The sequence below is a fragment of the Ostrea edulis genome, chromosome 6 (genome assembly GCF_947568905.1).
Source record: "Ostrea edulis chromosome 6, xbOstEdul1.1, whole genome shotgun sequence".
Classification (NCBI taxonomy): Eukaryota; Metazoa; Mollusca; class Bivalvia; order Ostreida; family Ostreidae; genus Ostrea; species Ostrea edulis.
The window spans coordinates 33421204-33448718 of NC_079169.1; the positions used below are offsets into that span (position 1 = coordinate 33421204).

Genomic DNA, 27515 nt, shown 5'->3' on the forward strand with positions numbered 1-27515 from the left:
TCTCTTCAGCTCCCTGGGCCATCATTTCTTTTCCATTCCTGTTTGCTGTGATGTTTGGTGATTTCGGCCATGGTTTCATCATGTTCCTTATTGCTCTCTTCCTTGTCACAAGAGAGAAACAACTCCAAGCTCAGAAAATTAACAATGAGGTAGTTACATTGGTGATTTATCAACATTAGTCAAAACTAGAATTTCTTTGATAAGTTATTCCCGTGGGGATCCGGGTTAGAATAGGTCCTCAGTACCCCCTTGCTTGTCGTAAGAGGCGACTAAATGGGGCGGTCCTTCGGATGAGACCACAAAAACCGAGGTCCCGTGTCACAGCAGGTGTGGCACGATAAAGATCCCTCCCTTTTCAATGGCCATAAGCACCGAGCATAGGCCTAAATATTACAGCCCTTCATCGGCAGAGGTGACATCTCCATATGAGTGAAATATTCGCGAGAGGGACGTTAAACAACAATCAATCAATCTTTGATAAGTTCATCATTTACAAAATGACAGTACTGCCACACTTTAAAATATGTATGTTGTATAGCATTGGTTGTGTAAAATTTTAAAATTAATATAGCACTTGCATATACAGTATATGTTACATCCTGTTGAGTGTGGGGCCTTGATAAAGCATTATTGCACAGTTATTTAGGCCAAAAAAAATTAATTACTTGGTTCTCAGGCCAGTTTTGTCAAAAGTAAATGAGGGAGGGACAGAGCTGTTTACTTGTACGGATTGTCCGTATTTTCCACAGATTTTACAGTCAAAATACGATCTACGGATTCACGTTAAAAATCTACGATTTTCCACGAATCTGGAAGAAAAAAAATAAGTTTCCGAAATTTGCTGATCGGTATGATAAAGAAGCTTGTCAATTGAATTAAACTGGCTTCCCGCTGATTGGTACCGAGGAGAGAAGCGAGGTCAATAGGGAACCAGTTTAGTCGGTTCAAGTTACCATTATTTAAAGCGCACCATTGCTATTGATTTATGTCAAACTTTTTAAAAAGCATGGATGGCAAATGTCAGATTGACGAGAATGCAAACAAAACATCCAAATCCATTCAGAGGTTCAAAACAAGAAAAAAATATGGCCTAATTTTAAAGGTTCATACAGAGTGCTTTGGCCATACCTCCAACAACCGAAGAAAGCAGATCACATGGTGTTTTGCATCGTATGAAACATTGACTTCAGCTGCGGTCACGAAGGCGAAAATGACTGCTACATTCACGATCAGTGTAAACTACATAAATACCTATCGAAGCTGAAAGTGTCATAAGTCAGTGACAAGATTCGTGGATATTTCTAACAACTCTGAACTTAACACCGTGCAATAATTAGTAAAGTAAATGGTTTGTTTAATTCAATATCATGTATTTATTATACCCCCCGAACGAAGTTCTGGGGGGTATATAGGAATCACTCTGTCCGTCTGTCTGTCTGTGCAGATTCGTGTCCGGACCATAACTTCTTTGTTCTTTGACTTAGGCATACCATATTTGGCACACAGGTGGATCACCATGAGACGATGTGTCGAGTACCTTCAAGACCTCTATATGACTTTGACCCTTGACCTCAAGGTCAAAATTAAAGGTTTTTTACAATGGATTCGTGTCCGGGCCATAACTTCTTTGTTCTTTGACATAGGCATACCATATTTGACACATGAGTGTATCACCATGAGACGATGTGTCATGTATCTTCATGACCTCCATATGTTCTTGACCTCAAGGTCAAAATTAAAGGTTTTTACAATGGATTCGTGTCAGGGCCATGACTTCTTTGTTCTTTGACATAAACATACCATATTTGACACATTAGTGTATCACCATGAAACGATGTGTCGGGTACCTTCATGACCTCTATATGACCTTGAACTTTGACCTCAAAGTCAAAATTGATTATAGGGTTTTGACATAGTCATACCATAAGACATGGGTGTATCACCATGAGACTATGTGTCATGTACATTCATGATCTCTTTATGACCTTGACCTTTGATCTCAAGGTCAAAATCGTAGGTTTATGCCATGGATTTGTGTTCGGACTATATCTTCCATTTTCTTCTACAAAGTCATGCCATATTTTTACACTCAGGAAAGAGGTAATTTATACCTATTAACAACACCCTTTGGGAGATTGGGGTAAGCGGGGGGTATTCTTAGTGAGCATTGCTCACAGTACCTCTTGTTTTCGTTTCATTTTTTATCAAGTTCAAAATATTTTGAAACTACGGGATAAATGGTATAGAGAATATAATTAAAACGAAATTTATTGAACAAAGAGCAAGGTCAAAGTTATTACAACTGGCAACCTTCTACAAGGAGAGAACCTCATGGACTATATAAAAAAAATTAATTTTATTAAAATGCTATGGTATTTTACAAAATATGACAAATTTAAAGAATGATATAAAAGCATAATAATTACACATTACTACTAATGTAAAGTACAAAAGCAACAATAAACAGCAACATCCTATTTATATGACAACAAGTTGTTCATATAAACAAGGGTTCAACAACCCGCGTAGCACTTTTTGTTATACATGTATTCAACTTTTATACTGACGAAGTGCTCAAAATACTGACAATTTGGTTCCAGAGTACTGACATCAGTTAGACGGGGTAAACAGGTTTGGAGGGAGGCCCTTTTTTTCCTTTTTACCTCATGAAAAACAGACGAGGGATTATTTTTTTTATCTTATTTCAAAACTCCCATTTTTTAATCCAGTGCTCAATAATCATTGAATAAAGAAATCAGGAACATTATTTCCGTCTCTTCTTTTTTCTCTTGCATTTTCTACATTCTTTTGTGTGGCAGTTGGTGATTAGCCCTACAGCTTTCACAAGTGGGATAAACCCCTTCAATTTGCTCAACTGTGCCATTTGCACAGTAAAAGCATATTGGAGGGAATATACCAGCACTAAAACACAGGGTTTTGACACAATCTGAGAAAACTAGTATATATAGTACCCAGTGAATCAGATAACGCACTATAATTTCTGTTACACATGTAAGTTGACAGATGAAAACAACAAAATTGTTTTTATTTATGTGTGCATAATTGCTGTAAGCCTATGTCATCTTTGTGTTCAAGTCGTAAATCGTGTATCAAAACATCCCATTCAGATTTCAGCGTTTCTATTTTCGTTTTGATATGGTACTCAACTTTGCCAAGTTTGTTCAGTTTATTCCAGCAAATACCGTCCTTTATTGTCATTTGGGCGAGGTGCATTATCAATTATCTCTAGAAGTTGATCGTAAACTTCAAAATGTTCTCCTGAAATTGTCCGTCTTTGTTTTTTAGACAAAATGTTGTGGCAAAGGCGACAACACGGGCTAGATAGGGGGGCCGCCATAACTCAAACCAAACTGTATGTAAGGCGCGACTTGATTGCACGTGTCTGTATCATCCAGACATTTGTCAAACATTTTACTGACGGGAGTATCTAAAATGCGGTTGGAGTTTCCGGATTTTTTTTAGCACCCTACGAGCGCATGAGAGAAATTTTATTTTATTCATTTAATGATAAAAATGGGTAATGTGCATTGTTAAAAGAGATATGGGCAGGCCTGAGAACCAAGTAATTAAATTTTTTAGGCTTTACTTGAAAGGAATTTTTTTTTGAACTACAGCATTAAATATTTGTTACGACTTTACTTCTGTAGATTTTGGATATGTTCTTTGGTTTGTCGATACGTAGTTCTGTTGCTATGACATGAATGTTCTTTTCCTGTAGATTTTGGATATGTTCTTTGGTTTGTCGATACGTAGCTCTGTTGCTATGACATGATTGTTCTTTCCTGTAGATTTTCGATATGTTCTTTGGTGGGCGATACATCATTCTGTTGATGGGAATCTTCTCTATGTACACCGGACTAATTTACAATGACATCTTCTCCAAGTCCTTCAAACTGTTCGACTCCTCGTGGGCGCCACATGATCCTCTAACATCTGAGTAAGAAAGAAGTACTACACTATGTTCAGAACTCTCCATTCTCTATGTATTGTTTAATTTAATTGACTGTAAATTTTATTTTTAATTATGCTGTGATTTTGAATTCTAAACTTTTTGGTATTACTGTATTTTTTATTTTTAATGTTATTGGCTTTAATGTGTTTCTTAATTGTAAAGTATTTGACTGTACTGTGTTGATTTATCTATAATTTTTTGACAGCACTATATTTTTGAATATTGAAGTTTTTGACAATACTATTTTTGAATTTTGAAGTTTTTGACTATACACATATTCATCATAAGCCTCTTTTGATTGCAGACCTTACACAGCTGATACCTTGAGAGGGTCCACATCTCTTCAGCTGGACCCTAATGTTTCCTATCCCAAGGGAGGACCTTACCCATTTGGTTTGGACCCTGTAAGTTTGCCATTGCCGTAGGCGTGGGTAATTTCCGTTAAGTATGGCGATAAATGTATTCAATACAATTTTTCTATCTTCTGGTGTGATTTTTTTTATGACTCACTGTATCCACACATGATTGCCTTACAGGTGTGGTCTCTAGCCAGCAACAAGATTACTGCATTGAACTCCCTTAAAATGAAGATATCTGTTATATTTGGTGTCAGTCAGATGTTTCTAGGTGTAGCATTAAGCATTGTGAATCACAGGTACTGAAAACTTTGTCCTTCCTATGTAAATGTTCAGTATCATATCTTTGTCAGTAATATCTGCGTAATCCTGAAAGTAGAATAATTGATGTTTTGTGCGACATGATTAAGATACTTGTGTGTGGACGTAAGGTAACATTTTTTTTTTTAATATTCTGTTTGCAGATTTTTCAACAGAAAAATAAACATCTACTGTGACTTCATTCCGCAAGTTATCTTTCTGTCCGCCATATTTGGCTACCTTATCATAGAGATCATCATCAAATGGATTGTGTTCTCCTTCAGGAACGTCGGCGAGGCACCCAATTTACTGATAGGTAATTCAATAAGAGTCAATATTTCTTATAGATGACCAACAAGAGTCAATATTTCTTATAGATGACTAGCAAGAGTCAATATCTCTTATAGATGACCAGCAAGAGTCAATATTTCTTATAAATGACTAGCAAGAGTCAATATCTCTTATAGATGACCAGAGTCAATATTTCTTATAGATAACCAGCAAGAGTCAATATTTCTTATAGATGACCAGCAAGAGTCAATATTTCTTATAAATGACCAGCAAGAGTCAATATTTCTTATAGATGACTAGCAAGAGTCAATATTTCTTATAAATAACCAGCAAGAGTCAATATTTCTGATATACATGTAAAGATTACCTTGACACCAAGGTAAAGGCTCAAGTTTGTCAGCATGTCTGCCCTGTTGTAAACTTTTCATTTGAACCATTTTCAACTAAACTTGGGACGGTGCATTGTCCAAATGAAGTACCATGTCTCTCCTCGTGTTAGGGGAAGGTGTTCGGAAGCAGTGAATATTGAGTGACATCATTCGAAAATTTCCATCAGATAAACAAAGTTGGAAGATACAAGACAGACATGTGCAGTGTAACAATGACTCTTATAGAGTGTTGATTAGAATTTGATTAAAAAGCAACCAGGGTCCAAATGACATAGGGTGGGTCCACAAAAACAAAAGAGTGAGAAATTTTAGATCAGGAAGTACATGCATGTTAATGGAAAATTATGAGAATTTATTGCTCTAAAGCTATAATGCTATAATTATGCCCCTGCAAACGAAGTTTGGGGTGGGGTGGGGGGGTATATTGGAATCACCATGTTTGTCTGTCTGTCATACTCTAGCAATTTTTAAACCTTGTACCCAACATGCCCAATTAAGAGAAATGATAATAAACAATTAAACTCTCTGAAAATTGTATTTATTGGTACAGTGTTTATATTGAGCATCACTAGAACTATTTTGATATTTGATTGATTCATTGATTTTTTAAAGCAACATTTTTGGAAAAAAAAGAGAAGTAATATACTAGATGAGCATTTGATTAGACAACTTCTGGTTTGATCTGAGGAAGTCTGTTTTTATCCATTATATAGTGTGCCCCCAATCTAATTAAAGTCAGATCCTAAGATACGCTCACAATCGCTACAATAGGATCTGACATAACCCCATAGGGGTCATGTCCGCATGACCTTTCACTTGGAATATTCATAAGAACTATCAGCCAGTCAGATTGCGCCATACAAACTATGATGGTTATTTAGGTGGTTCCTGGCAATTCGTAAATAAGTTGTAGTAATCTCTCTCTCACGATAATCTATTCCATTCATTCAAACAACAAATCGGACGATGTAAAATACACCCAAATTAGATTAATTGTGAAATGCGATTTATGTATGGATAGGGATGGGTACGATTTGAATAGTTTTCAAGATGGTTTACCTAATTAATGCAGGGAATATAACGCGAGTCGACGTAAACAGTGCATTGTGACGTCACATCTAACTGTGATATGTTTTCTTTAAAAACCAAACAATCACATCCATTTTCCTTGAATTGTGAACACCGACGATTTCATTGGCGACACACTGATTGGCTAACATAAAGTTCAAATGAACATGACCTCTAGTTGGGTTATGTCAGATCCTCTTACGCAGAGTATACGGTGCAGATCTAAAAAAAAAAAAAAAAAAAAAAGTCTGATTTTGATTAGATTGAGTGTGTCCCGCGAGGGGTATTAGTCCCAAAAGGACAGCTCTAGTTTGTATAACTGACTCTAAGAACCATTCATGAAAGAAGCTAAATAAATCCTCTTAACAAAGCTTTTGTTGCTGTTACAGGACTTATTCAGATGTTCCTCTTCCAAAGTGACAAGAAAAATCTGTGGTATACAGGCCAGGTAATATTATACTAGACAGTAGTACAGTTTAATACATGTATAGGTATATAGGTACTCCCAAAACTGAGTCAAGTGTAAAAATTTGAACAGTTTGTTAAATTTCCTACTGTATTTTTTGCAGATCTTGAATTTAAGTTATATACACTGTACATGTAAACTTATGAATCTACGTATAAAGATGATCACCAGTTTCCTTGCAAAGACTAATTCCTTCTGGTTTTGTTTGACAGACAAGCCTGCAGACTTTCCTAGTAGTGCTGGCAGCGATATGTATTCCTTGGATGTGGTTGATCAAGCCATTCTATCTGAGACACCAACACAGGCATGGCCAGGTAGGTCATTGAATCTGATCCCATTACACCGATTTCGTGAGCTGTTTTCATTGTACAACATAAATCATATATCAATATGGCAGAATACATATGATGTTATTCAGTAAGATAGATATCATGATTCTATGAATTCAGAAATGGTTCTTTGTGAAGGTTTAACCACTTGTTAAAAATCAGACAAGTTGTTCTAAGGAAGTAACTTCTGAAAAAGTACACCTGTTCATTTTGATTGCATTTTGCATCGAAATTAGATTGATTACGTAATTATATGTCAGTTTTAAATCTGCAATCTATTCCCAGAATTCTAAATCTGTAAATTTATTCACAGAATTTCTAGTTTACATCTTGTGTGTATGTACATGTAATAGGGCTATCTCAGGATTACAAATAATTCATTAGTGTGGAGGAGAAAGAGATACCGTTAATTACAATGCACACATCTTTTTGATTTTGATCTCTTTTAAAAAGTTTTGCATTTTGCACTATTCTTAAACATTTCTTATTAAAATGTGTGTTGCATCTAAGTGGTAGAAAATCATACATAACTGATTTTGGTTTAAAAAAGTGGTTGAATTTTTAATAGTTGACCTCTCGGAATCTTTTTATAGTATATCTACATGAAAGTGTATGTGTACTTCTCTTTCTTGTTATGCTTTATATTGATTGGCTCATTCATTTTCAAAATGCAAATCATGTACAATCTGCATGATTGAATACATCCATTCAAGTCTCAATATGACTCATTTTGGTCATGTGAAGTGCTAATCCAAAGCATTTATTCAGAGACCTGACTCGTATGGCAGTTTCACTCAAAGAATTGCTGTGTTACTCAGTCTGTTGTGGAAATGTTGAGGGTTTTGAATGCTTACATAACCCCCATCTTTTACCAGTATCAGTACCAGGAAGTCCCCACCAGTAACTTAATGGATGATAGTGACGGCGAGGAAGTGATCTACCACAGTGACTCAGAGAGGTCACACTACGACCCTGACCCAGAGGTGACCTTGGGGCTGCAGACAGTCTCTCCCACAAAGAGTTTGATTACAATAAATGACACTATGTGATTTGTATTTTTCAGCTCCAGTCTGTGAGTTAATTACCAGATTATGGCGTAGAAAAGGGAAAAAATAATCAAGCACCGAAAACGCATGAAATTCCCTTATGAAAACACAAGATTCATTGATCACATGATATGTTTTGAACATGTACCTGAATTCCTATTGGTGGAAGTTCAAATGGCTTCTTTCCTCTGATTGGCGGAGATAGAAGTCACACATTGTCATGGTTAACCAAACTCTTTGTATATAATTTTTGCACTAACATGCTCTAGCTGCGGTGCTTCCACCTTGCATTGTTTTAGAGTTCTCTCCTGTTTTACATGTATGCAATATGAATTATACCAGGATTGGAAATAAGTTCCTTAATAAAATGCATGTAAAGGGAGATAGCTCTAGTATAGACAAATGTAACTATGCATTACAAAGCTCATTCTTAATCTGTTTAAAAATTTCTAGTTTAAACACCAGCCACTCTCAGTAAATAGTGGGGACATAATCGGTCAAGATTACCAAGGTGAAGGCGAGATTGACGTGGCAGTTGAGGAGGTGATAACACGATGTTGTCTATTTCATTTAGAAGTGTAGTTTATATTTTTGGGTTTTCTTTCCTTTATGATATGCTTTCTTTTTCTATTTATATGTACATAATGTGTGCTTTTTCAAAAGTATTACACCTCTCGGTCCAGCACTGCTTTCTGTGTATCGTGCACCTGCTACATTATATACAGTCACACTTGTGTTTTTATTTTACTAACCCGCTATAGTGGAACTACTAATTGATGATGCATTATAAATTGCAGCTTGAAAGCAGATCAGAGATTGACATGTTCAAATTTGTATGTGTTAGATTTAATCTGATCAATATTTGGATGCCGTATGAAACTAAATCGTGCATTGAGTTGTACATATAAAAAAGGATGTTCAAATTCCATTTGAATTATGATATACATGAAGGATCAAGTGACTGACTTTCCTGATATAAATTTCCTTGTATGCCTGTTTAGAACTGATTAATTATTATTATGCCCCCCTTCAAAGAAGAGGGGCATATTGGTTTGCACCTGTCGGTCGGTAGACCACATGTTGTCCGCTCAATATCTTGAGAACCATTCACTTGATGATAATGATATTTCATATGTGGGTTGGTTATGAGTAGAAGAGGACCCCTATTGTTTTTCAGGTCAAAAGGTCAAGGGTCAATCTACTCAGGACATAGGAATATAATGTCCGCTCAATATCTTGAGAACCCTTTGCTTGAAAGACATCAAACTTGGCACACTGGTACATCCTAAGGAGTAGATGACCCATATTGATTTTCAGGTCATATGGTCAAGGGTCAAACTGGACATAGGAATATACTGACCATTCAATGTCTAGAGAACCCTTTGCTTGACAGACATCAAACTTGGTACACTAGTACATCTTCAGGAGAAGATGACCCCTATTGATTTTGAGGTCACATGGTCAAGGGTCAAGGGTCAAGCTGGACATTGGAATATACTGTCCACTCAATATCTTGAGAATCCTTTGCTTGACAGATATCAAACTTAGTACACTGGTATATCTTCAGGAGAAGATGACCCCTATTGATTTTGAGGTCACATGTTTAAAGGTCAAGGGTCAAACTGGACATTGGAATATACTGTCTGCTCAATATCTTGAGAACCCTTTGCTTGACAGACATCAAACGTGGTACACTGGTACGTCTTCAGGAGAAGATGACCCCTATTGATTTTGAGGTCACATGGTCTAAGGTCAAACTGGACATAGAAATATACTGTCCGTTCAATATCCCGAGAACCCTTTGCTTGACAGACATCAAACTTGGTACACTGGTACAGCATAAGGAGTTGATGACCCCTATTGATTTTTAGGTCACATGGTCAATCCACTCTTGACATAGGAAGATATTGTCTGCTCAATATTTTGAATTGATGATACTACTCTCAATTAAATGATGTGTGTGTGTGTATGACCCTTTTCAAATTTGCACCATGGGAGCATATGTGTTTAACAAACATCTCTTGTTTTAAAAAAAAAGCTTTTATTAATTGAACATTCAAGGTCAACACACTTGCAATCCTCGACTAGTTTACCTATACCTGTACCTAGTCAAGTTCTGTAATCTTTTCCCTGATGACAATCACAACACCAATTTTTTAATTTTTTTTTCACATTTATTGAATCAATAGGCAAACAAATCTCACAATATGACAATAAAACATTTCCGAAAGGGGTAATGGAACATAGATGGCTGCACTGTATTAACCCAAGGGTCCGAGGGAATATCCGGCATACCAACCTAGCCTTGTAAGTATAACGGGCAAACCGGTGGCCTGGCGTTGAGCACCAGTACCGAAAATCCCAAACTATGAACCCATTTGGGACTGGAAGAGTTTTCAGATTATCCGTTTACCCCGTTTCCCAGAGATTGCACCTGGTTGTTAGTACTATTCCATGTACTCCAGGACTAAGCCTCCCCTCCTGTGTATAGAGGTGGAGTGGGCACCAAGACTGACCTACTTGAGTGACCCCAATCAAGAACAACACAATTTTCAAACACATACACATGTAGAATTTCCTTTCTACAAACAAACGCCCTCTGCCTTAGGTGGCAGATGGGGGGAAACAATAGGCCGGACAAGTTTGAAAACTTCCCAATTATATCCCCTCAGACCCGCCCCCACCAACACAATGCGACGAATTAAGGGGTTTTATGCCTAATTAGAAAGAGCACAATTTCAGTTCAAGTTATCAGTGGGGGAAAATTATGAATAGTCCTTGGAAGATGAGCCCATGATCCACATTTGGATAAAGTCTAGTGAACACTGGTCACATCAAAGATGGCGTCTGTTGTGCCTGAAAAAATAAAAATTCTCACAGCAGATTATTGTATATTGGAGCATCTTTGATATTTTACATCAGAAGCATTATAAACATACATATTCTGGGTATCATAATTAAAAATTATTCTGTTGGGAGGGGTGGGAGGGAAAAGCTATGAGCGTATGCTGTAACCACTTCGGCATAAATTGGAAAAGGAAGTAGCGTGCTTGCCTTAGATAAGTCGTACCAAAGTACCATTGTAGAAATGTTAATTTGTACACCTATTCCCGATAGTAAGACCTAGTAACACTAAAGTCTTTCGTCAATTAAATGAGATTATTTAATATGCCAATAAAATAATCTGTCTTATTTTATTTTCAAATGAAAAAAAATCTTCATCCTTTCAAAAAAAATAAAATAATAGAAGTTGTGAAATGATTCCCAGAGAATGTAAGTATGTGTGAACGGTGGTGTAGTAAATGTGATGATCAGTACGCGGGGTGATGTGTTTTTTGTTTAGATTGTGTCTTTTGATGACCTTCAAGTGAAGTGAGAATCCTTATTTTGAATTCCTAAATATACGCGAGGAATTTACTATTGTGTAATTTAGTGAGAAACACCACTCGAGAAATGATGTTACTCACTTTTAATTATTACATTGCCAAAGTCCATGTAAAAATCCTTAATCAATAGACCACTCATGAATTCATATTCTTGTAATTGGAATTTAGCAATCAGTTACTGTGCGTAAGGGCTAGTTTTTACACTTTTCCTTCTCATGTAATATATTTAAATGAGATGTCAATTCATTTCAACAAATGAATGAGAATTTGGTGAGCATTGTAGCATATGAGCTTTATTTGTGAACCACTGTAAATTGATTATAAATAGTTTCACGTTGTTTTTGCACTTGATAATTCAAGAAGTTTTCAATGATTTATTTATTCTAATTGGCGATGGCTTTACATGTGGCTATTTGAATAATTGAGAGAATTTGGTAGGGAAAAGGGAGGTAAGTCTTGGCACCCTGTTTCATGGCTGTTTCTAATTATAGGAGTTCGATTTTGGAGAGTTGTTCACCCATCAATCTATACACACCATAGAATACTGCCTGGGCTGTATCTCCCACACAGCCTCATATCTACGTCTCTGGGCACTTAGTCTGGCTCATGCCCGTAAGTATGTCTGTATACACACCATAGAATACTGCCTGGGCTGTATCTCCCACACAGCCTCATATCTACATCTCTGGGCACTTAGCCTGGCTCATGCCCGTAAGTATGTCTGTATACACACCATAGAATACTGCCTGGGCTGTATCTCCCACACAGCCTCATATCTACATCTCTGGGCACTTAGCCTGGCTCATGCCCGTAAGTATGTCTGTATACACACCATAGAATACTGCCTGGGCTGTATTGCCACTCAGCTTCATATTTATGATCTGTGCACACCATAGTATCATTTCTGTTGATGCAGTGGACAAGAATCTCATTACATGTACTAGTTTGCTTTATACTCATAAGTACATCAGACTCCTTTGAGATCAGTATTGATTGCAATAACTGTAGAATAGTTTTTTGTGACCTTTTCTCTCTATTGAGAAGTATTACTCTGTATGATTAGAAAAAATCAGGAAATAAATGAATGAATTTTCTTACAAAAATTGTGCAGTAAACCTGTGTGTTCTACAGAGTTGTCGGAGGTGCTGTGGACTATGGTGATGAGAATAGCTCTGCAGATGGATGGAATAGTGGGGGCATTTGTTCTGGCAGGAGTCTTTGCATTCTGGGCCTGTGCTACGGTCATTGTACTGATCCTAATGGAAGGCCTGTCTGCGTTTCTTCACACCTTACGTCTTCACTGGTATGTATAGTACCGTATAGCAGGTGTAAACTTTGGTGATTTGTTTTTCTTTGTGTATAAATATACAAATAATATTAGCATGATATATTTTGGCAGACATGGAGTTCCAAAACATAAAAATTTATAAGCAGTGTAGTGTTATCAACTTATCTGTATTTATGTTTTACTTTCATCAGAAACAGTTGACATAAAATAACAGTAGTTTATCCCCCCACCCCACCCCCAAACAGTAAAAACTAAGCTATTTAAAAATTTGGCAGTAGGATGTCAAACTGCTGAAATCAGCCAATGTTATCACATAAAAAAGCTATACAGTAATGGAAGGAATGCTCTAGATGTCTCTGGTTTTTATACACCACAATAATATTTAATCTTTATATGCAGTCTAAGTGAAATAGTTTTTTCTCCGTTAACTGACAATTTGAATTCTTTCTTTCTTAAATGGTGTGTCATGACTAAAGGTCAAGGTTACTAGCCATCAGGCAAATTTATGCCCAATACATAGAAAAGCACTGTCATGGGTGGTCAGTACCTTGACCCATGGTCATGTCTCCAAAATGAAGTTCATTGTGATAAATTTATGTTTTTGTCTATTGTCCATGCTTCAGAAAAGTTGTTTCATATGAAAAATGTGCCATTATCCCGACTGGAGGCTTTATCTGTTGTGTTGAGTTTTTATTTAGGTTACATGGACTTATATTTCTGTTGTGGGTCAAAATAGGTGTTGTTGAAAAGTAAAATTACTTTTTTTTATATATTGGATTGTTTTTATTTTCTTTTTCAGGGTGGAATTCAATTCTAAATTTTACGAGGGACAGGGCTACAAGTTCCATCCATTCTCTTTTGAAGATTTATCTGAGTACAGCATTGAAGACTAGAATACTCCTTTATTGGTTAACTGTGCTTATTTGTTGGTCTATTTTTAACTTTCTCCACAAGTAGAGAGGTATTACATACTGATTAGAGTGATCTCCCTTAACCGTTTTACAGAGTTATTTCTCTTAATCACCGTGTGTTAGTGCATGTATAGTTTCATCAATTATATATATATATACATAGGAGTTTATTTATTGTGAAAAAGAGAGAAATTTTTTGAGGCATAATAGACAGGACATATGGATTATGAGCTTTATATTCCTTGACATGGGAAATCCAAAGATTTAATAATCTGCAAAACTTTAAATCTTTAAAAGCCACACTAATCTTATTTCATCCCTATCATGAATTATGGTTTTGATTGTTGTGTCAAGACTAGCAGTAAGATTTAGTATATTATGGAGAATTATATTACCATGTTAGTACTATCCTAGAATTGTGTGAAATCTACCACTCCGTGTCTGATTATTTATCTTGGGAGATTTCTTGATTGACAGGTTGAGATCTCCCACAGCTGTTCTTATCATTGTATCATATATCTTAAATTCTGTGTTTTTCTTGGGTTATGTTTTGTCTTTATCATAAACTACTGATGCATTGCTGGTGAAGTAGCTCTTAGGAATTCTTAGATTAAAACATTTTGCTGTTGATTTTTCAAAAATCTGTTGTGATCATTTTTCCTGCATTTGTGAGATACAATGATGTTGGACTTTTGCCAAGTACTGATATTCTATAATTATTACTATTCATTGTTTGTATGTCTGTTTTCAAAACTTCGTAAGTGGTGGATGTTAAATGTTACAATTTGAAATAAATGAGAGAGAAAAATTGAAAAATGTCCTTAATTTCTTCCTCGAAGACTGGGAAGATTTCACTGATGTTGTCAAAGGTCAAGGGACTTACCATGCTGTATAGGCCAAACTGATGAAAACTGAAGATTAGAAATGAGAAAAGGCCAGTTGAGGTTTTTTGTGTATTTTTCAGCCATGGAATATGAATACAGGATATTTTGGCTTCTTTTTGGGGTTATCCTCTCTTGTCTCCAAACAAAATGAACACATCTATAATTTGATGAAATAATTTATTTAATAATTTTAACAGAAGAAATAACTTTATATCACAGCCTTTGTGTAGATCTAATTGTAAACTAGAATATACATCTTCCAGAAATAACGGAGGATTGATATAGAGAAGATAATGGGTCGACTTCTTATCGGAGTAATTACTACTCTGGTATTGATGTAGCACCAAATCAACCCGGAGCCATTTCTAGTTCAAATCTTCTTGACAAAAAATTCCTACAAGAGATAAGAAACTGTTGTGGGGTCAGCATGCCTTGATGGCCTCTATTTTCCCACCAATATTAAATTCAGATAAACAAGATGTTGGCTTATAACCACGGTTTTTCTGGATCGTAATGAACAGAATGTGTTAAAAATATCACAAGGAACGTTGAACTATGATGATGTGTATATATAGAATGTGAGGAGGAATGTAATTTTTATAACCGTAAACTTCGAGCATTCAACTTATTTACATGTAAGGTCCCTATCTACGAGTTCTCGAAATATTTTCAGCATCTCGTCTCCTGTGACATAATGTCCAGAAATTTTTCGTTGATACGCGCACCCCGTTGGGTCTCTTTTCTGGTAGGTGAACCCACTGTGTTCAAATCTTGGGATTCCGGCGGCACGAGCACAGAGACCCGTGATGTAAATATCTTCTAACCAAAAAGGTTCTTCCATGCTTGTGACACTGTGCAGAGTTTTTGCAGCTGATACTGTGAAGGCATACGCTGGGCCAGACACATATGGCGGGTAAACTTTCTCTCCAAAGTCATGTTTCGGGGTATACCATTTGGAATTTTTGTCTTGAATGGGCTTAGCACCAATCTGCTTACTACCAATAATGAACTTGTCCAGCTTTTGTCGTTTAATATTCATGGCTGAAATCAAGTTAGGAATGTTAACGAACACATCATCATCAGCTTTTAATCCATATTTCGCATTTGCACAATAGCTGCTAATCCATTTTAGCATGAATACAGATTTAATCGTAAGATTCCTGTAGGTATCCACAAAGCCCCCGAGGATAATGTCCTTGTGAAGACCGTTTTCCCGTTGGACTTTCTCCATATCGGCTCTGTCTCCTGTGCCTACTAGAAACACAAGCCGAGTTTTATAAAACTCGTTTTTCGAATACCTTCCCCATGAATTCCGAACGAATTCTCGCACTTTGAAATTGTGAAGACTGGAACAAACAACCACTATGAGATCGACATCTCCTCGGCACGCCTCGGGGTGGTTGATGGGAAATCCAGACGTTATGTCAAGTTTAAACCCAGTTTGGTAAGACTGGGTACTGGTGTTATTTAATACCCACTGTCTTTCTTGGGACTGGGCAAGATTTTTTGCAGCACCGCTTAAATAAAATAGTATATTCAGAGTAAAGCTCAAAGATGCAACCACCGTCAGAGCAAATCGGCCCAATTTCATCGTCCGAAATCCCCGTGTCCAGCGTCACTCGATGTCATTCACAGCGCACTTCTAATTCCCCACACCATCTCTGTAATAAGAACAAATATATATATCAGAATCTACATTTACTGTGTGCACTCTGCTTGATTAATTGTTTGTCATTTGTTTCATCTAGTTAGATCCGGATTTTTAATGCCCGTCTGTCCACGTATGAATATATACACATTCCACGAACTCCGCGGCCTAGTTGCAGGTCAATAATATCTATATTTTACATGTGCGTACTTGAAAGTATTTATATTAAAAGATGCAGAAGAATATAAACAATGTGTTTTTCTTTGGTTTATTAAACGGGAGATGAATGTATCAAAGTGAAACATTGCAGAAAAAATACATACATTGCACGGCCCGCTAGTTAACCCGTTTGCGACCTTCATCTGCCGTTTTAAGAAACCATATCATTATTCAATTAATCCAATTCCAATTAATATGGATTTCAAATCAACTCAAACCGGATTCCAAATGTTTCAATCTTTCGAGAATGAGCTTATTGCTATTAATTCTTGTTCATTATGACAAAATAGGTCACTTGCGACACAAAACGTGGAACGACGAGCTCGCTCCAATTATTCGAGTCACGTGGTTCTTCCAAAAAAAAAAAAAAAAAAGATGAGTATTACCCGTAAATGCTTCTGGAAAAATGTCACCGCTGCGGTATACTTCAAGGACAACCCAGTAGATAAAACAAATAAGAAAGTACCACAAACGTTTTTACAAACTTTCTCATATTTTTGTACGTTTTGTTGATTAGTTTTTAAAGAAAATCGCAGCTAATATGACGTCACAGTGCACTGCTTTCATCGAACACGTTACATTTCCCAAGTTAAATGAAATCGGGGGATTAAAGGCATAAAGTCGGGATGCAAGATATCACACCGTAAAAATGGAAACTATTAAGTCAAAAATGCAGTATTAGTGGGAAAAAAATCTGAAATAGTTAAAAAAAACAACTGCTGAACTCGAACCCGTGATCTACAATTAAATCAACAATCAACACGTTAACCGACTGAGATACCCATCTAGACAATCAAATTTATACAAGTATTGCTGATGTCAAAAGAAAGTTAGCCACTATGACGATACCTCCTTAAAAAGTAGTCGGCCATTATCACGATGTTGTATACATTTTTAAAGTATGCAGGGATTTCGAGAAGAAGAAAAAACGCCTCCCATTTTGCGTTTTAAAAGATTACAATATTTATTCATTTATTTTTATTTATTTTTTGGCTGATGATTCTTCACTGTTCTTGTGGTACATAACCTATTGAACATCACTGACGTCTGATAATGTTGTTGTCCGTAGAACCAAATGATTTTGAATACTTTAAAATCCAAAAGTATAGTGATGGAAAAGCACTGGTCAGAAAATTAGTTGACCCGAATAGTGTCCAGTCTACAAATTAGTTATGATTTTTTTTATATAGGCCCTAGATACATTCTACTTTCATTTTTGTCGGAATTCCCAGTCGTTGAATTAGACGTACTATATTTATCAAGATTTACACATTCTTGAAAGTGGAAATGGGTATAATTACAATTTGTAGAGATATCGAAGGCAAAAACATTGGAAATGTAAAAATGTTTATATGAAGATTTGCTGGAATATAATATACGTGTATATTCTCTCTGTAATTATAAATATTCTGTAAGGTAAATCAGCCCCTTTTTTAAATATACATGTATTGCGCAAAATTAAGAAATATTTCCCCATGCATGCTAAAAAAAATTAGTTTGCAAAGGCGATTCATTGCCATGTCTAATTACTGCAATTAGGGAAATCTCCCTGTATCTCGGACCACTATACACCTTCCACGTCAATATTTGAAAAATCTGGATGTCTCACTATTTTTGAAACTAGTATAACTTTAAAGAATTTTTTTTCTCTCCATGGGTTGAATCTTTTCCAGTTTTCAAATGTTTATAGTACCTACCAAAGCAGAAAACAGAGTTATTTTTTTAAGAACCAAAAACACTATTCTTCACTGATATGGTGTTCATCTGTACAATGCATTTAAGCATATTAACTACTCAGTCTACTGTGTATATAACGTGTACAGACTTCATTAAAAAGGCAACGTGTGGCACGCTACACAATCGATACGTGTCACGCTACAATTATCAATATACATGTTAGAAAGGGTTTATCGTAGAAAATGATACAAAGTAATGCAATTACACATGAAGGCGGGTGTTCTGAAGGCCTGTGATGTCGCCTTGCTGTTGACAATGAGGAAAGAATGTCCCTAGGTTCGTGATCGAATACTGAACTAGACTTATAAGAATAATTATTTTACGGTGTCGTCTTGTTGGCGTTAAAAGACGCCCAACAATACCTGTCGCAGATGTCTCACGTCGTCTGGTTTGGGGAAATTTAGTTTGGCGATCTTTTGTAACAGTGAAGGAGAACAAATTTCAAATTGGCACTGACTTTTTTCTCATAATAAATTTCTTGATGCTGCATTTAAAGACAAATAAAAATGGGTCAATGACAAGAAAGTGTACATCCGGGCGATGGGGAGTATGGGTGTAAAATCCTAAGAATTGTTTAATTTCTTGTTTTAAGGTCCTTCGAACAGTTTTAGGTGTTCAAGTACATATGTATTTACGTCTTAGGTTTGACGTTGCCAAGGTATGAACGGGACTCCCCGGTCACGAAACGAACCACCACTGATCCAACCGGTTAAGCCTCCAAATGTTATATAGATTAGTGAACTATATTGATCAAAAAAGGAACGTATACTCGACGTATGTGTATATGGTGATTATTTGAATTATTCGTCTTACATAAAATTCACGGGTTTGGTGCTGTCTACAGAACGCTATTCAACCGTCACATTGGAATTAAAAATATCCCGTAATACATGCATATATTCATATTTGAATAACGTTAATTTTTGTGAGTGCGTATATTTTTACAGTTCGTAGAGATTGATGATTTATTCAATACAAACATGCTTGATTTATTTAGTTCTTTTAATGTTATACAGTGTATATCTAGAAAAGAAAAAGTTCGTTGGTTTGTTTTTAATCAAATTCGTCAAGTTCAACGTTTTTCTTCGAACTATGCCGAGCACGATGTCGATATATGCAATAATTCAATGCCGTTATCATCACATACCTTTTTATCATCGCGTGAATTATGGGATATAATGAGCTGTCGACTGCGATCCAAGTTACCCCCTCCGTGCAATATTGAACGGAAGCTCACAGGCTCCATCATATCACTGACAGGAAAGGTGGTAAAACATGCAACTCTTTATTAATTTGTTGATGGTGCAATATGGTAGCTTTCAAGCCTGTCGGCTTTAGTGGCTGAGGACAAGGCTACATTCTTGAGATAGCTTTAAATAGGAAATGAAAGATGATGATGGTGGCAAAAAACAAAAAAGAAACCCTTACGTAACGAGAGAACTATGGCATGTAATGTTGTTTAAGCAGATTAGTCAATGACACGAGTTTTCGAAGCACATTAAACGTTTGATGAAGTAGGAGATAAGCGTAGATATGCAGGAGCTGATAGGAAGCAGATGGTTTGTATAGACGAATCAAACGAGATCTTAAAAAAATATTTCGATAGCACCGAAAAAATCCCGCGTTTTTATTTGAGGTTTATGGTTTGATTTCCATAGAAATATTTCTTCAATTTAGAACTATTTCTTGAATTCAAGATAGAGACTTTGATTGTGCAAAGTAGGTCCAACACGGTCGTGGTGTTTCGAATACCCAAACTGGGGAATTTTTTAAGGATTTAATGAATAAGCATCAAATTCTTGTTCTATAATGAGCAGAGATCAAAGTCACTAAACTGATTGCGTAAATTAATGATTTATGTACATCGGAATATATATCATTCAGGAAAATGTTTTTCTTAAGTCAAGAAGAGCAAAGCGAATCGGGCAGCCCAGACAGCTGGCCGGAATTGTAGATATACGTAAAATCCATGCATACGTGGTGATTAAAAGTAGCAAGTTTGTTTACAAAGTTCGTTATGTACCGCAATAAACGGGGGCATTGATTGACAGACAGTTAATTATGGCGATTGACAACATGTGCTCGTCAGGTATTAATACGATGGGAAGTCTTAATAGAAGTTTATTGGCCAGCCTATGGGGGCCATCTTATCGCAGCACGAACGCTCCACTTCAATATTCAGAACTGGAACTTATCAAAGAGCATCTTGTGTTTGATTACGAATAATGAACAGTACTTATTCATCACCAAAACATAACAGTAAATTAAAAGTAGCCACTCAGCGAGGGCTCGTTATCATCAAACTGGACACAGAGCGAATGCTTGTTATATATGTAAAGTGGACAGCGCGGGCATCCGCGCACCTTGTTAAGAAAGTTATACAGCTAATTCAATGAATCTGTTCTACAATTCTATCATGGATATTTTTCTTATTTTTAAATTCTCTTTTGACCTCAAGAGATATTTTCCCCCATACATGTTGTTATATTTGCTGTCTATCGTGTAAGACGTTAGATACAGATGTGTCGAGGGTTATAACACTTTCAAGGTTCTTGAATTTCCGGACAAACATCCAAACTTGTTGGTACAAGCCGAGTCCGTTATGCCAGGACGGCAGTGAAACCGGAATTTACACGGCGCGGCGAAACTTCCCGCTGCCACATCATTAAAGCTTATAATTACTTATCCAGTCGACAAACGTCCGAGACCTATCATAGCGAGTCTCTCTCTCTCTCTCTCTCTCTCTCTCTCTCTCTCTCTCTCTCTCTCTGCGGTAGAGATAACTTTTAACTTTACCACACGATTTCCAGACTTTAAAAAATGACAATTACATATAAAAGCCGTGGTTGGAATCTAGAGATATTGGCTAATGCTTTTGATCAGATCTTAAGCCCAAGAAGTTTTCAAGCTGAGTCAGAACATGGAATTTTTCACTCTAAATCCATGAAGTGAAATTGAGTTTAGTTGGCAAATGCATTAACTTAGGCAGGTGTTTCTTCGGACAAGTTTTAATGCAGTATCCGAATAGTTCTGCTTATTAATCTCAAGGTGGCTGCGGTACTGACCACCGAAAATCTACCGAAACTGCTTAAAAGCGAATATCAGAAAATGCTTTTATGATCATTTTGCGAAAGAAAAATTACATCAAAATATAATTCATGATTCATTGAACAAAGACTCATCGGGAAATTAAATTATCAACATATACATGAACATTCAAACTATCTTGCCAAAGGGTGTGGAACAACTGAGAACACATAGAAATAGGTAAATCACGCACCTGTTAATGTTTCAGGAGATATGTCCATGAAGAAACAGGGAAATATAACAGTGTCGTACTTCACACGAGGGTTAGCTGTTCAGAGCGACAGACACAGAGGCTCAGAGAAGAATTAACTTCAGAGAAAGAAAATCTAACATGCTTTATGGTCCAAATATTATTAGTTTTCCACAGACACATATATAAATTAACCATGAAATGAAGTGGCTTTATCTGATAAATTCACTAATAAGCTGTCTGTTCATCATGTTTCCTCTTTTCCCCACGGATTCAGAAACGATGAAAGATTTCCCTATCATAATCAAACAAGATTGGAAAGATATATGGAGTTCAAGCGTGAAAAAAGAGTATTTCTTTGTCATAACATAGGATAGTATATATGTGCAGTGTTTAATGAAGTATTTTCACCCTGACGAAGCACACCAATCAGTGTAATGCCGTCATCGTTTAATTTAGATAATTCTCTTTAGTAGACATAGAACGAGAAATCAAAATTCTGGAAACGAAACCTATAGAGTGAAATGTGTTGTTCTTGAACTTGAATTTTAGTGGGAATGATAAAATTCAAAATTTCACCTTTGTTCAATGAATTACTTTGAAAGGGAAAGTTCCAATCAAGTCCCCGATTGATAAGTAATAATTGTTTTTTAGAATAAATGTGTTTGGGGAATTACGTTTGAAATTTGTATATTTTTAAAACATCTTTATAGCGTGTAAAACATAATTATAATTATGCGATTAACTTGATTATTTCACATGTACATCCATATAAAATACACGGAATTTTGTAGGAATTCATTCGGCGGAGGAATCTCAATAACCCGAGCTCTTCTGTCAAATCATTCGGCGGAGGAATCTCAATAACCCGAGCTTTTCTGTCAAATCCTGGTGTGTGTTCACTGCCTTGTTCACACAATATTCTGTATAAACATCTGTTTCTATAATTCGGGGGTACTCACATAAATTTACAGCAGTGAGAATATCTTAATTACATAAAGAAAGAAATATTGTGACTCAGAGCCCAACCAGTACTTGTGAAGCACTAGAAAGGGTCTCGAGAACGCATACCTATTAAAACAGTCAGAAAAAAACTTCCTTGATGAATAAGTAAATAGCTAGACTAAGTGGTTTGTATATAGACAACATAGAAAAATTACGGAAATCGTAACAACCTTTCTGAAATCCCCCAAATCAAGTAAACACAGTATCTGACTACGAAAAATATCTCATTCAAAATATATGAAAGTTAATGAAATACGATTTTAATTAACATCAAGAACGTAAATTAAAAATATGATTATGTATAAATACGTGAAATGGGCTAGAAAAAAAAAGTACCTTAGAAAATCTGAAAAATTCTTACCAGTATTTCGTTCTGTACATCTAAACCTATAATCTCCGTCTTTTTCAATGTTTTCAGCCATGTGAGTTTTTTAACAGTAAAATATAGATATCAGTAACACGGTGGGGGTACGTTTTCCGTGCCAGTCGATGTATCTCTTATCTATGAAATACGGCGTGTTATCAGACGCTCAGCCAAACCCAAGGCTCTGTATCTACCTCTGAAACAGGCAGTCTTTTTTATCAAGAGAAGCATATAGCAGAAAGTGGCCCGTCATAGATTGGTCGTGTGATATCATCATATTCTATGTTCTAAGTGCTTGTTCAGATGAAAGATGCATTTCAATTACGTTTTATATTAAGTAGTCGGCAGCTGTGTATTTTAAAGAATCTCCACGGAGATATGCAAGATCTTATATTCCTTTTAATGTCGAAGTCATATTGATCTTATCGACACAATTCTTCCTGCAGACCTTGAGATCGTTAATAAGATTGGCAAGTTGTTGACCTGTAAAGTATAAACATATATACTTACAATTTTAATGTTGTTCTGTCAACATAAACTTATAGTTTCCTTTTATTTCATTCCTTTATAAGGACAGCGACCTTTCACATTGACATAGCAGTCAAGATACTTCAATTTTATCATGCTTTTACTGTCTATTTACCACTATATTACAACATCATAGCACGCAAGTCTAAATCAATGATTAACAATTCCTCGTGTTATGCCGTTCAATCTATTCACTACATTGTATTCATAAATCCCCTTTTGATATCGGATTATGTAATACCGAATACCACATAAAGACTGCTCATCTGAACATCTCCATAGAGGAAAGAAAGTCACAACAGACAACCCATAGAAGTGAAAGTCACAACAGACAACTCATAAAGGAACGAAAGTAACAACAGACAACTCATAAAGGAACGAAAGTCACAACAGACAACTCATAGAGGAACGAAAGTCACAACAGACAACTCATAAAGGAACGAAAGTCACAACAGACAACTCATAGAGGAACGAAAGTCACAACAGACAACTCATAAAGGTGAAAGTCACAACAGACATCTCATAGAGGAACGAAAGTCAAAACAGACAACTCATAGAGCAACGAAAGTCACAACAGACAACTCATAGAGGTGAAAGTCACAACAGACAACTCATAAAGGTGAAAGTCACAACAGACAACTCATAAAGGTGAAAGTCACAACAGACAACTCATAGAGGAACGAAAGTCACAACAGACAACTCATAGAGGAACGAAAGTCACAACAGACAACTCATAGAGGAACGAAAGTCACAACAGACAACTCATAGAGGAACGAAAGTCACAACAGACAACTCATAAAGGAACGAAAGTCACAACAGACAACTCATAGAGGAACGAAAGTCACAACAGACAACTCATAAAGGTGAAAGTCACAACAGACAACTCATAGAGGAACGAAAGTCACAACAGACAACTCATAGAGGAACGAAAGTCACAACAGACAACTCATAGAGGAACGAAAGTCACAACAGACAACTCATAAAGGTGAAAGTCACAACAGACAACTCATAGAGGAACGAAAGTCACAACAGACAACTCATAGAGGAACGAAAGTCACAACAGACAACTCATAGAGGAACAAAAGTCACAACAGACAACTCATAAAGGTGAAAGTCACAACAGACAACTCATAGAGGTGAAAGTCACAACAGACAACTCATAAAGGTGAAAGTCACAACAGACAACTCATAGAGGAACGAAAGTCACAACAGACAACTCATAGAGGAACAAAAGTCACAACAGACAACTCATAGAGGAACAAAAGTCACAACAGACATCTCATAGAGGAACGAAAGTCACAACAGACAACTCATAAAGGAACGAAAGTCACAACAGACAACTCATAGAGGAACGAAAGTCACAACAGACATCTCATAGAGGAACGAAAGTCACAACAGACAACTCATAAAGGAACGAAAGTCACAACAGACAACTCATAGAGGAACGAAAGTCACAACAGACAACTCATAGAGGAACAAAAGTCACAACAGACAACTCATAGAGGAACAAAAGTCACAACAGACAACTCATAGAGGTTAAAGTCGCAACAGGCAACTCATAAAAGTGAAAGTCACAACAGACAACTAACAAAGGAACAAAAGTCACAACAGACATCTCATAGAGGTGAAAGTCACAACAGACATCTCATAGAGGTAAAAGTCACAACAGACAACTCATAGAGGAACAAAAGTCACAACAGACAACTCATAGAGCAACGAAAGTCACAACAGACAACTCATAGAGGAATGAAAGTCAAAACAGGCAACTCATAGCGGTGAAGGTCACAACAGACAACTCATAAAGGTGAAAGTCACAACAGACAACTCATAGAGGAACGAAAGTCACAACAGACAACTCATAGAGGAACGAAAGTCACAACAGACAACTCATAGAGGAACGAAAGTAACAACAGACAACTCATAGAGGAACGAAAGTCACAACAGACAACTCATAGAGGAAGGAAAGTCACAACAGACAACTCATAGAGGTGAAAGTCACAACAGACAACTCATAGAGGAACAAAAGTCACAACAGACAACTCATAGAGGAACAAAAGTCACAACAGACAACTCATAGAGGAACGAAAGTAACAACAGACAACTCATAAAGGAAATGGGTGAGAAACAAAGACTATAATAGACAAATAGCTATAGATGAAATAGACGAAAATTCAAAGGCAAAAAAAAAAAAAAAAAAAAAACATATCGAAGAGATAGATTTATAACATGTACAAATCACACAAAAGACTATGCATAAAAAGTCCAACAAATGTCATAAAAAAACACATAAAAAATTAAACAAATATCACAAAAACTACACATAAAAGTTAATCAAATATAAAAAAAAAAAGACAATACATAAAAGTTGAATAAACATAAAAAAAAAAGACAATACATAAAAGTTAAACAAATCTCACAAAATACCACACATAAAAGTTAAACAAATATAAAAAAAAAAAAAAAAGAAAAAAAAAAAAAGACAATATATAAAAGTTAAACAAATCTCACAAAAGACAACACAGAGATTTGGTTGGTTTGTTGTTTTACGTCCCGTTGAGAATTTTTCACTCATATTTAGACGTCACCAATTGTTGGTGAAGTATATTACAATGTAGACCTATGTTAAGCGTTTACGGCCATAACAGTGATGGTTCTTTAACGTGCCAGCGCCAGCCGCGACACTGAACCCCTATTTCTAATGTCTTATACGAAAGACTTGTGATTCTCACTTCTAAATGCCGAACGTTTGGCGATGTAGCAATTACTACTTATTTTGGCCGCCATGGCATGAGCGGGGTTCGAACTCACAACCTTTCGGTTACGAAGGGCGATTTCGTTTCATATCTGAGTATGAACTCGGGTTACCGAGTTGCAATCGATCGGAGAGTGTTTCAAATCTTTTATAAGATATTGTGACATTTGAACTCTGCCCCACTCTCACCCAAGTAACCCATCCCATGGGGATCCGGATTAGAATAGGTAATCAGTACCCCTTGTTTGTCGTAGGAGGCGACTAAATGGGACGGTCCTTCGGATGAGACCGCAATACCGAGGCCTCGTGCCACAGCAGGTGTGGCACGATCCTCCATGCTCGAAGGCCGTAAGCGCCGAGCAGAAGCCTAAATTTCACAGCCCTTCACCGGCAATGGTGACGTCTCGATCCATATTTGTGAAAGATTCTCGAACAATATACAACCTACCTAAGTAACCCTGTCGTTCACGGTGTTTAGTGTTGTAGCAAGATGCCGGTCTTGCAAGGATACTGCGCATGTGCCATTTTTCAAACGATGGATCTAATTGGTTGGATGGATCATTATACGTGGGAGTAAGAAAGAACAATGGAATATTTACCCTACTAATTCGGGTAAATGAAGTCACCCTAGATGATCGCTCTACCACTGAGCTAATGCGACCGGTGACATCATATAGATGTTAAACAAAGGTCGCAATAGACAGTACAGAATACACATAGAATAGATAGATTAGAAACAGATGTCATAATAGACAACACATAGAATAGACAGATTAGTAACAGATGTCACAATAGACAATACATAGAATAGATAGACTAGAAACAGATGTCACAATAGACAATACATAGGATAGACTAGAAACAGATGTCATAATAGACAATACATAGGATAGACGAGAAACAGATGTCACAATAGACAACACGTAGAATAGATAGTCTGGGAACAGATGTCACAATAGACAACACATAGAATAGACTAGAAACAGATGTCACAATAGACAATACATAGGATAGACTAGAAACAGATGTCACAATAGACAACACATAGGATAGACAGATTAGTAACATATGTCACAATAGACAATACATAGAATAGATAGACTAGAAACAGATGTCACAATAGACAACACATATAATAGACAGATTAGTAACAGATGTCATAATAGACAACACATAGAATAGATAGACTAGAAACAGATATCACAATAGACAACACATAGAATAGATAGACTAGAAACAGATGTCACAATAGACAATACATAGGATAGATAGACTAGAAACAGATGTCATAATAGACA

The 27515-nt window shown here is 36.4% G+C and overlaps 2 protein-coding genes across 15 annotated transcripts in view; one reads left to right on the top strand and one right to left on the bottom strand.

The window, feature by feature from the left end:
* Window positions 1-14619, top strand: part of LOC125683095 (V-type proton ATPase 116 kDa subunit a 1-like) — a 33746-nt gene extending 19127 nt beyond the window's left edge. For 3 of the 8 annotated variants that reach the window (XM_048923875.2, XM_056139363.1, XM_056139362.1), the window contains exons 12-22: window positions 10-149; window positions 3810-3958; window positions 4278-4377; window positions 4510-4628; window positions 4794-4945; window positions 6767-6825; window positions 7056-7157; window positions 8672-8761; window positions 12096-12216; window positions 12736-12907; window positions 13692-14619. In XM_048923875.2, the coding sequence (XP_048779832.1) occupies window positions 10-149; window positions 3810-3958; window positions 4278-4377; window positions 4510-4628; window positions 4794-4945; window positions 6767-6825; window positions 7056-7157; window positions 8672-8761; window positions 12096-12216; window positions 12736-12907; window positions 13692-13785 (1298 nt within the window). In that variant the 3' untranslated portion in view covers window positions 13786-14619. Of the gene's footprint in view, window positions 1-9; window positions 150-3809; window positions 3959-4277; window positions 4378-4509; window positions 4629-4793; window positions 4946-6766; window positions 6826-7055; window positions 7158-7940; window positions 8156-8671; window positions 8762-12095; window positions 12217-12735; window positions 12908-13691 lie in introns of those variants that run through there. The other 5 variants (XM_048923874.2, XM_048923876.2, XM_048923877.2 and 2 more) reach the window with 3 other exon arrangements.
* Window positions 14620-14847: 228 nt separating this feature from the next.
* Window positions 14848-23755, bottom strand: LOC125683097 (beta-1,3-galactosyltransferase 1-like). Of its 7 annotated transcripts, none has more exons than XM_048923884.2 (2): window positions 23714-23755; window positions 14848-16348 (listed from the first exon to the last, which is right to left on the bottom strand). In XM_048923884.2, the coding sequence occupies exon 2, from the start codon at window positions 16276-16278 to the stop codon at window positions 15313-15315; it is 966 nt and encodes a 321-aa protein (XP_048779841.2). In that variant the 5' UTR covers window positions 16279-16348; window positions 23714-23755; the 3' UTR covers window positions 14848-15312. The 7 variants fall into 7 exon arrangements, with proteins under 7 accessions (XP_048779841.2, XP_048779839.2, XP_048779842.2 ...); XM_048923882.2 differs by lacking the exon at window positions 23714-23755 and adding an exon at window positions 23448-23644; XM_048923885.2 differs by lacking the exon at window positions 23714-23755 and adding an exon at window positions 23581-23605.
* Between the last annotated feature and the right edge of the window lie 3760 nt (window positions 23756-27515).

Bases quoted from the DNA above. Each gene is read 5' to 3' on its own strand.
- LOC125683097 (XM_048923884.2), bottom strand. From the start codon at position 16,278: ATGAAATTGGGCCGATTTGCTCTGACGGTGGTTGCATCTTTGAGCTTT.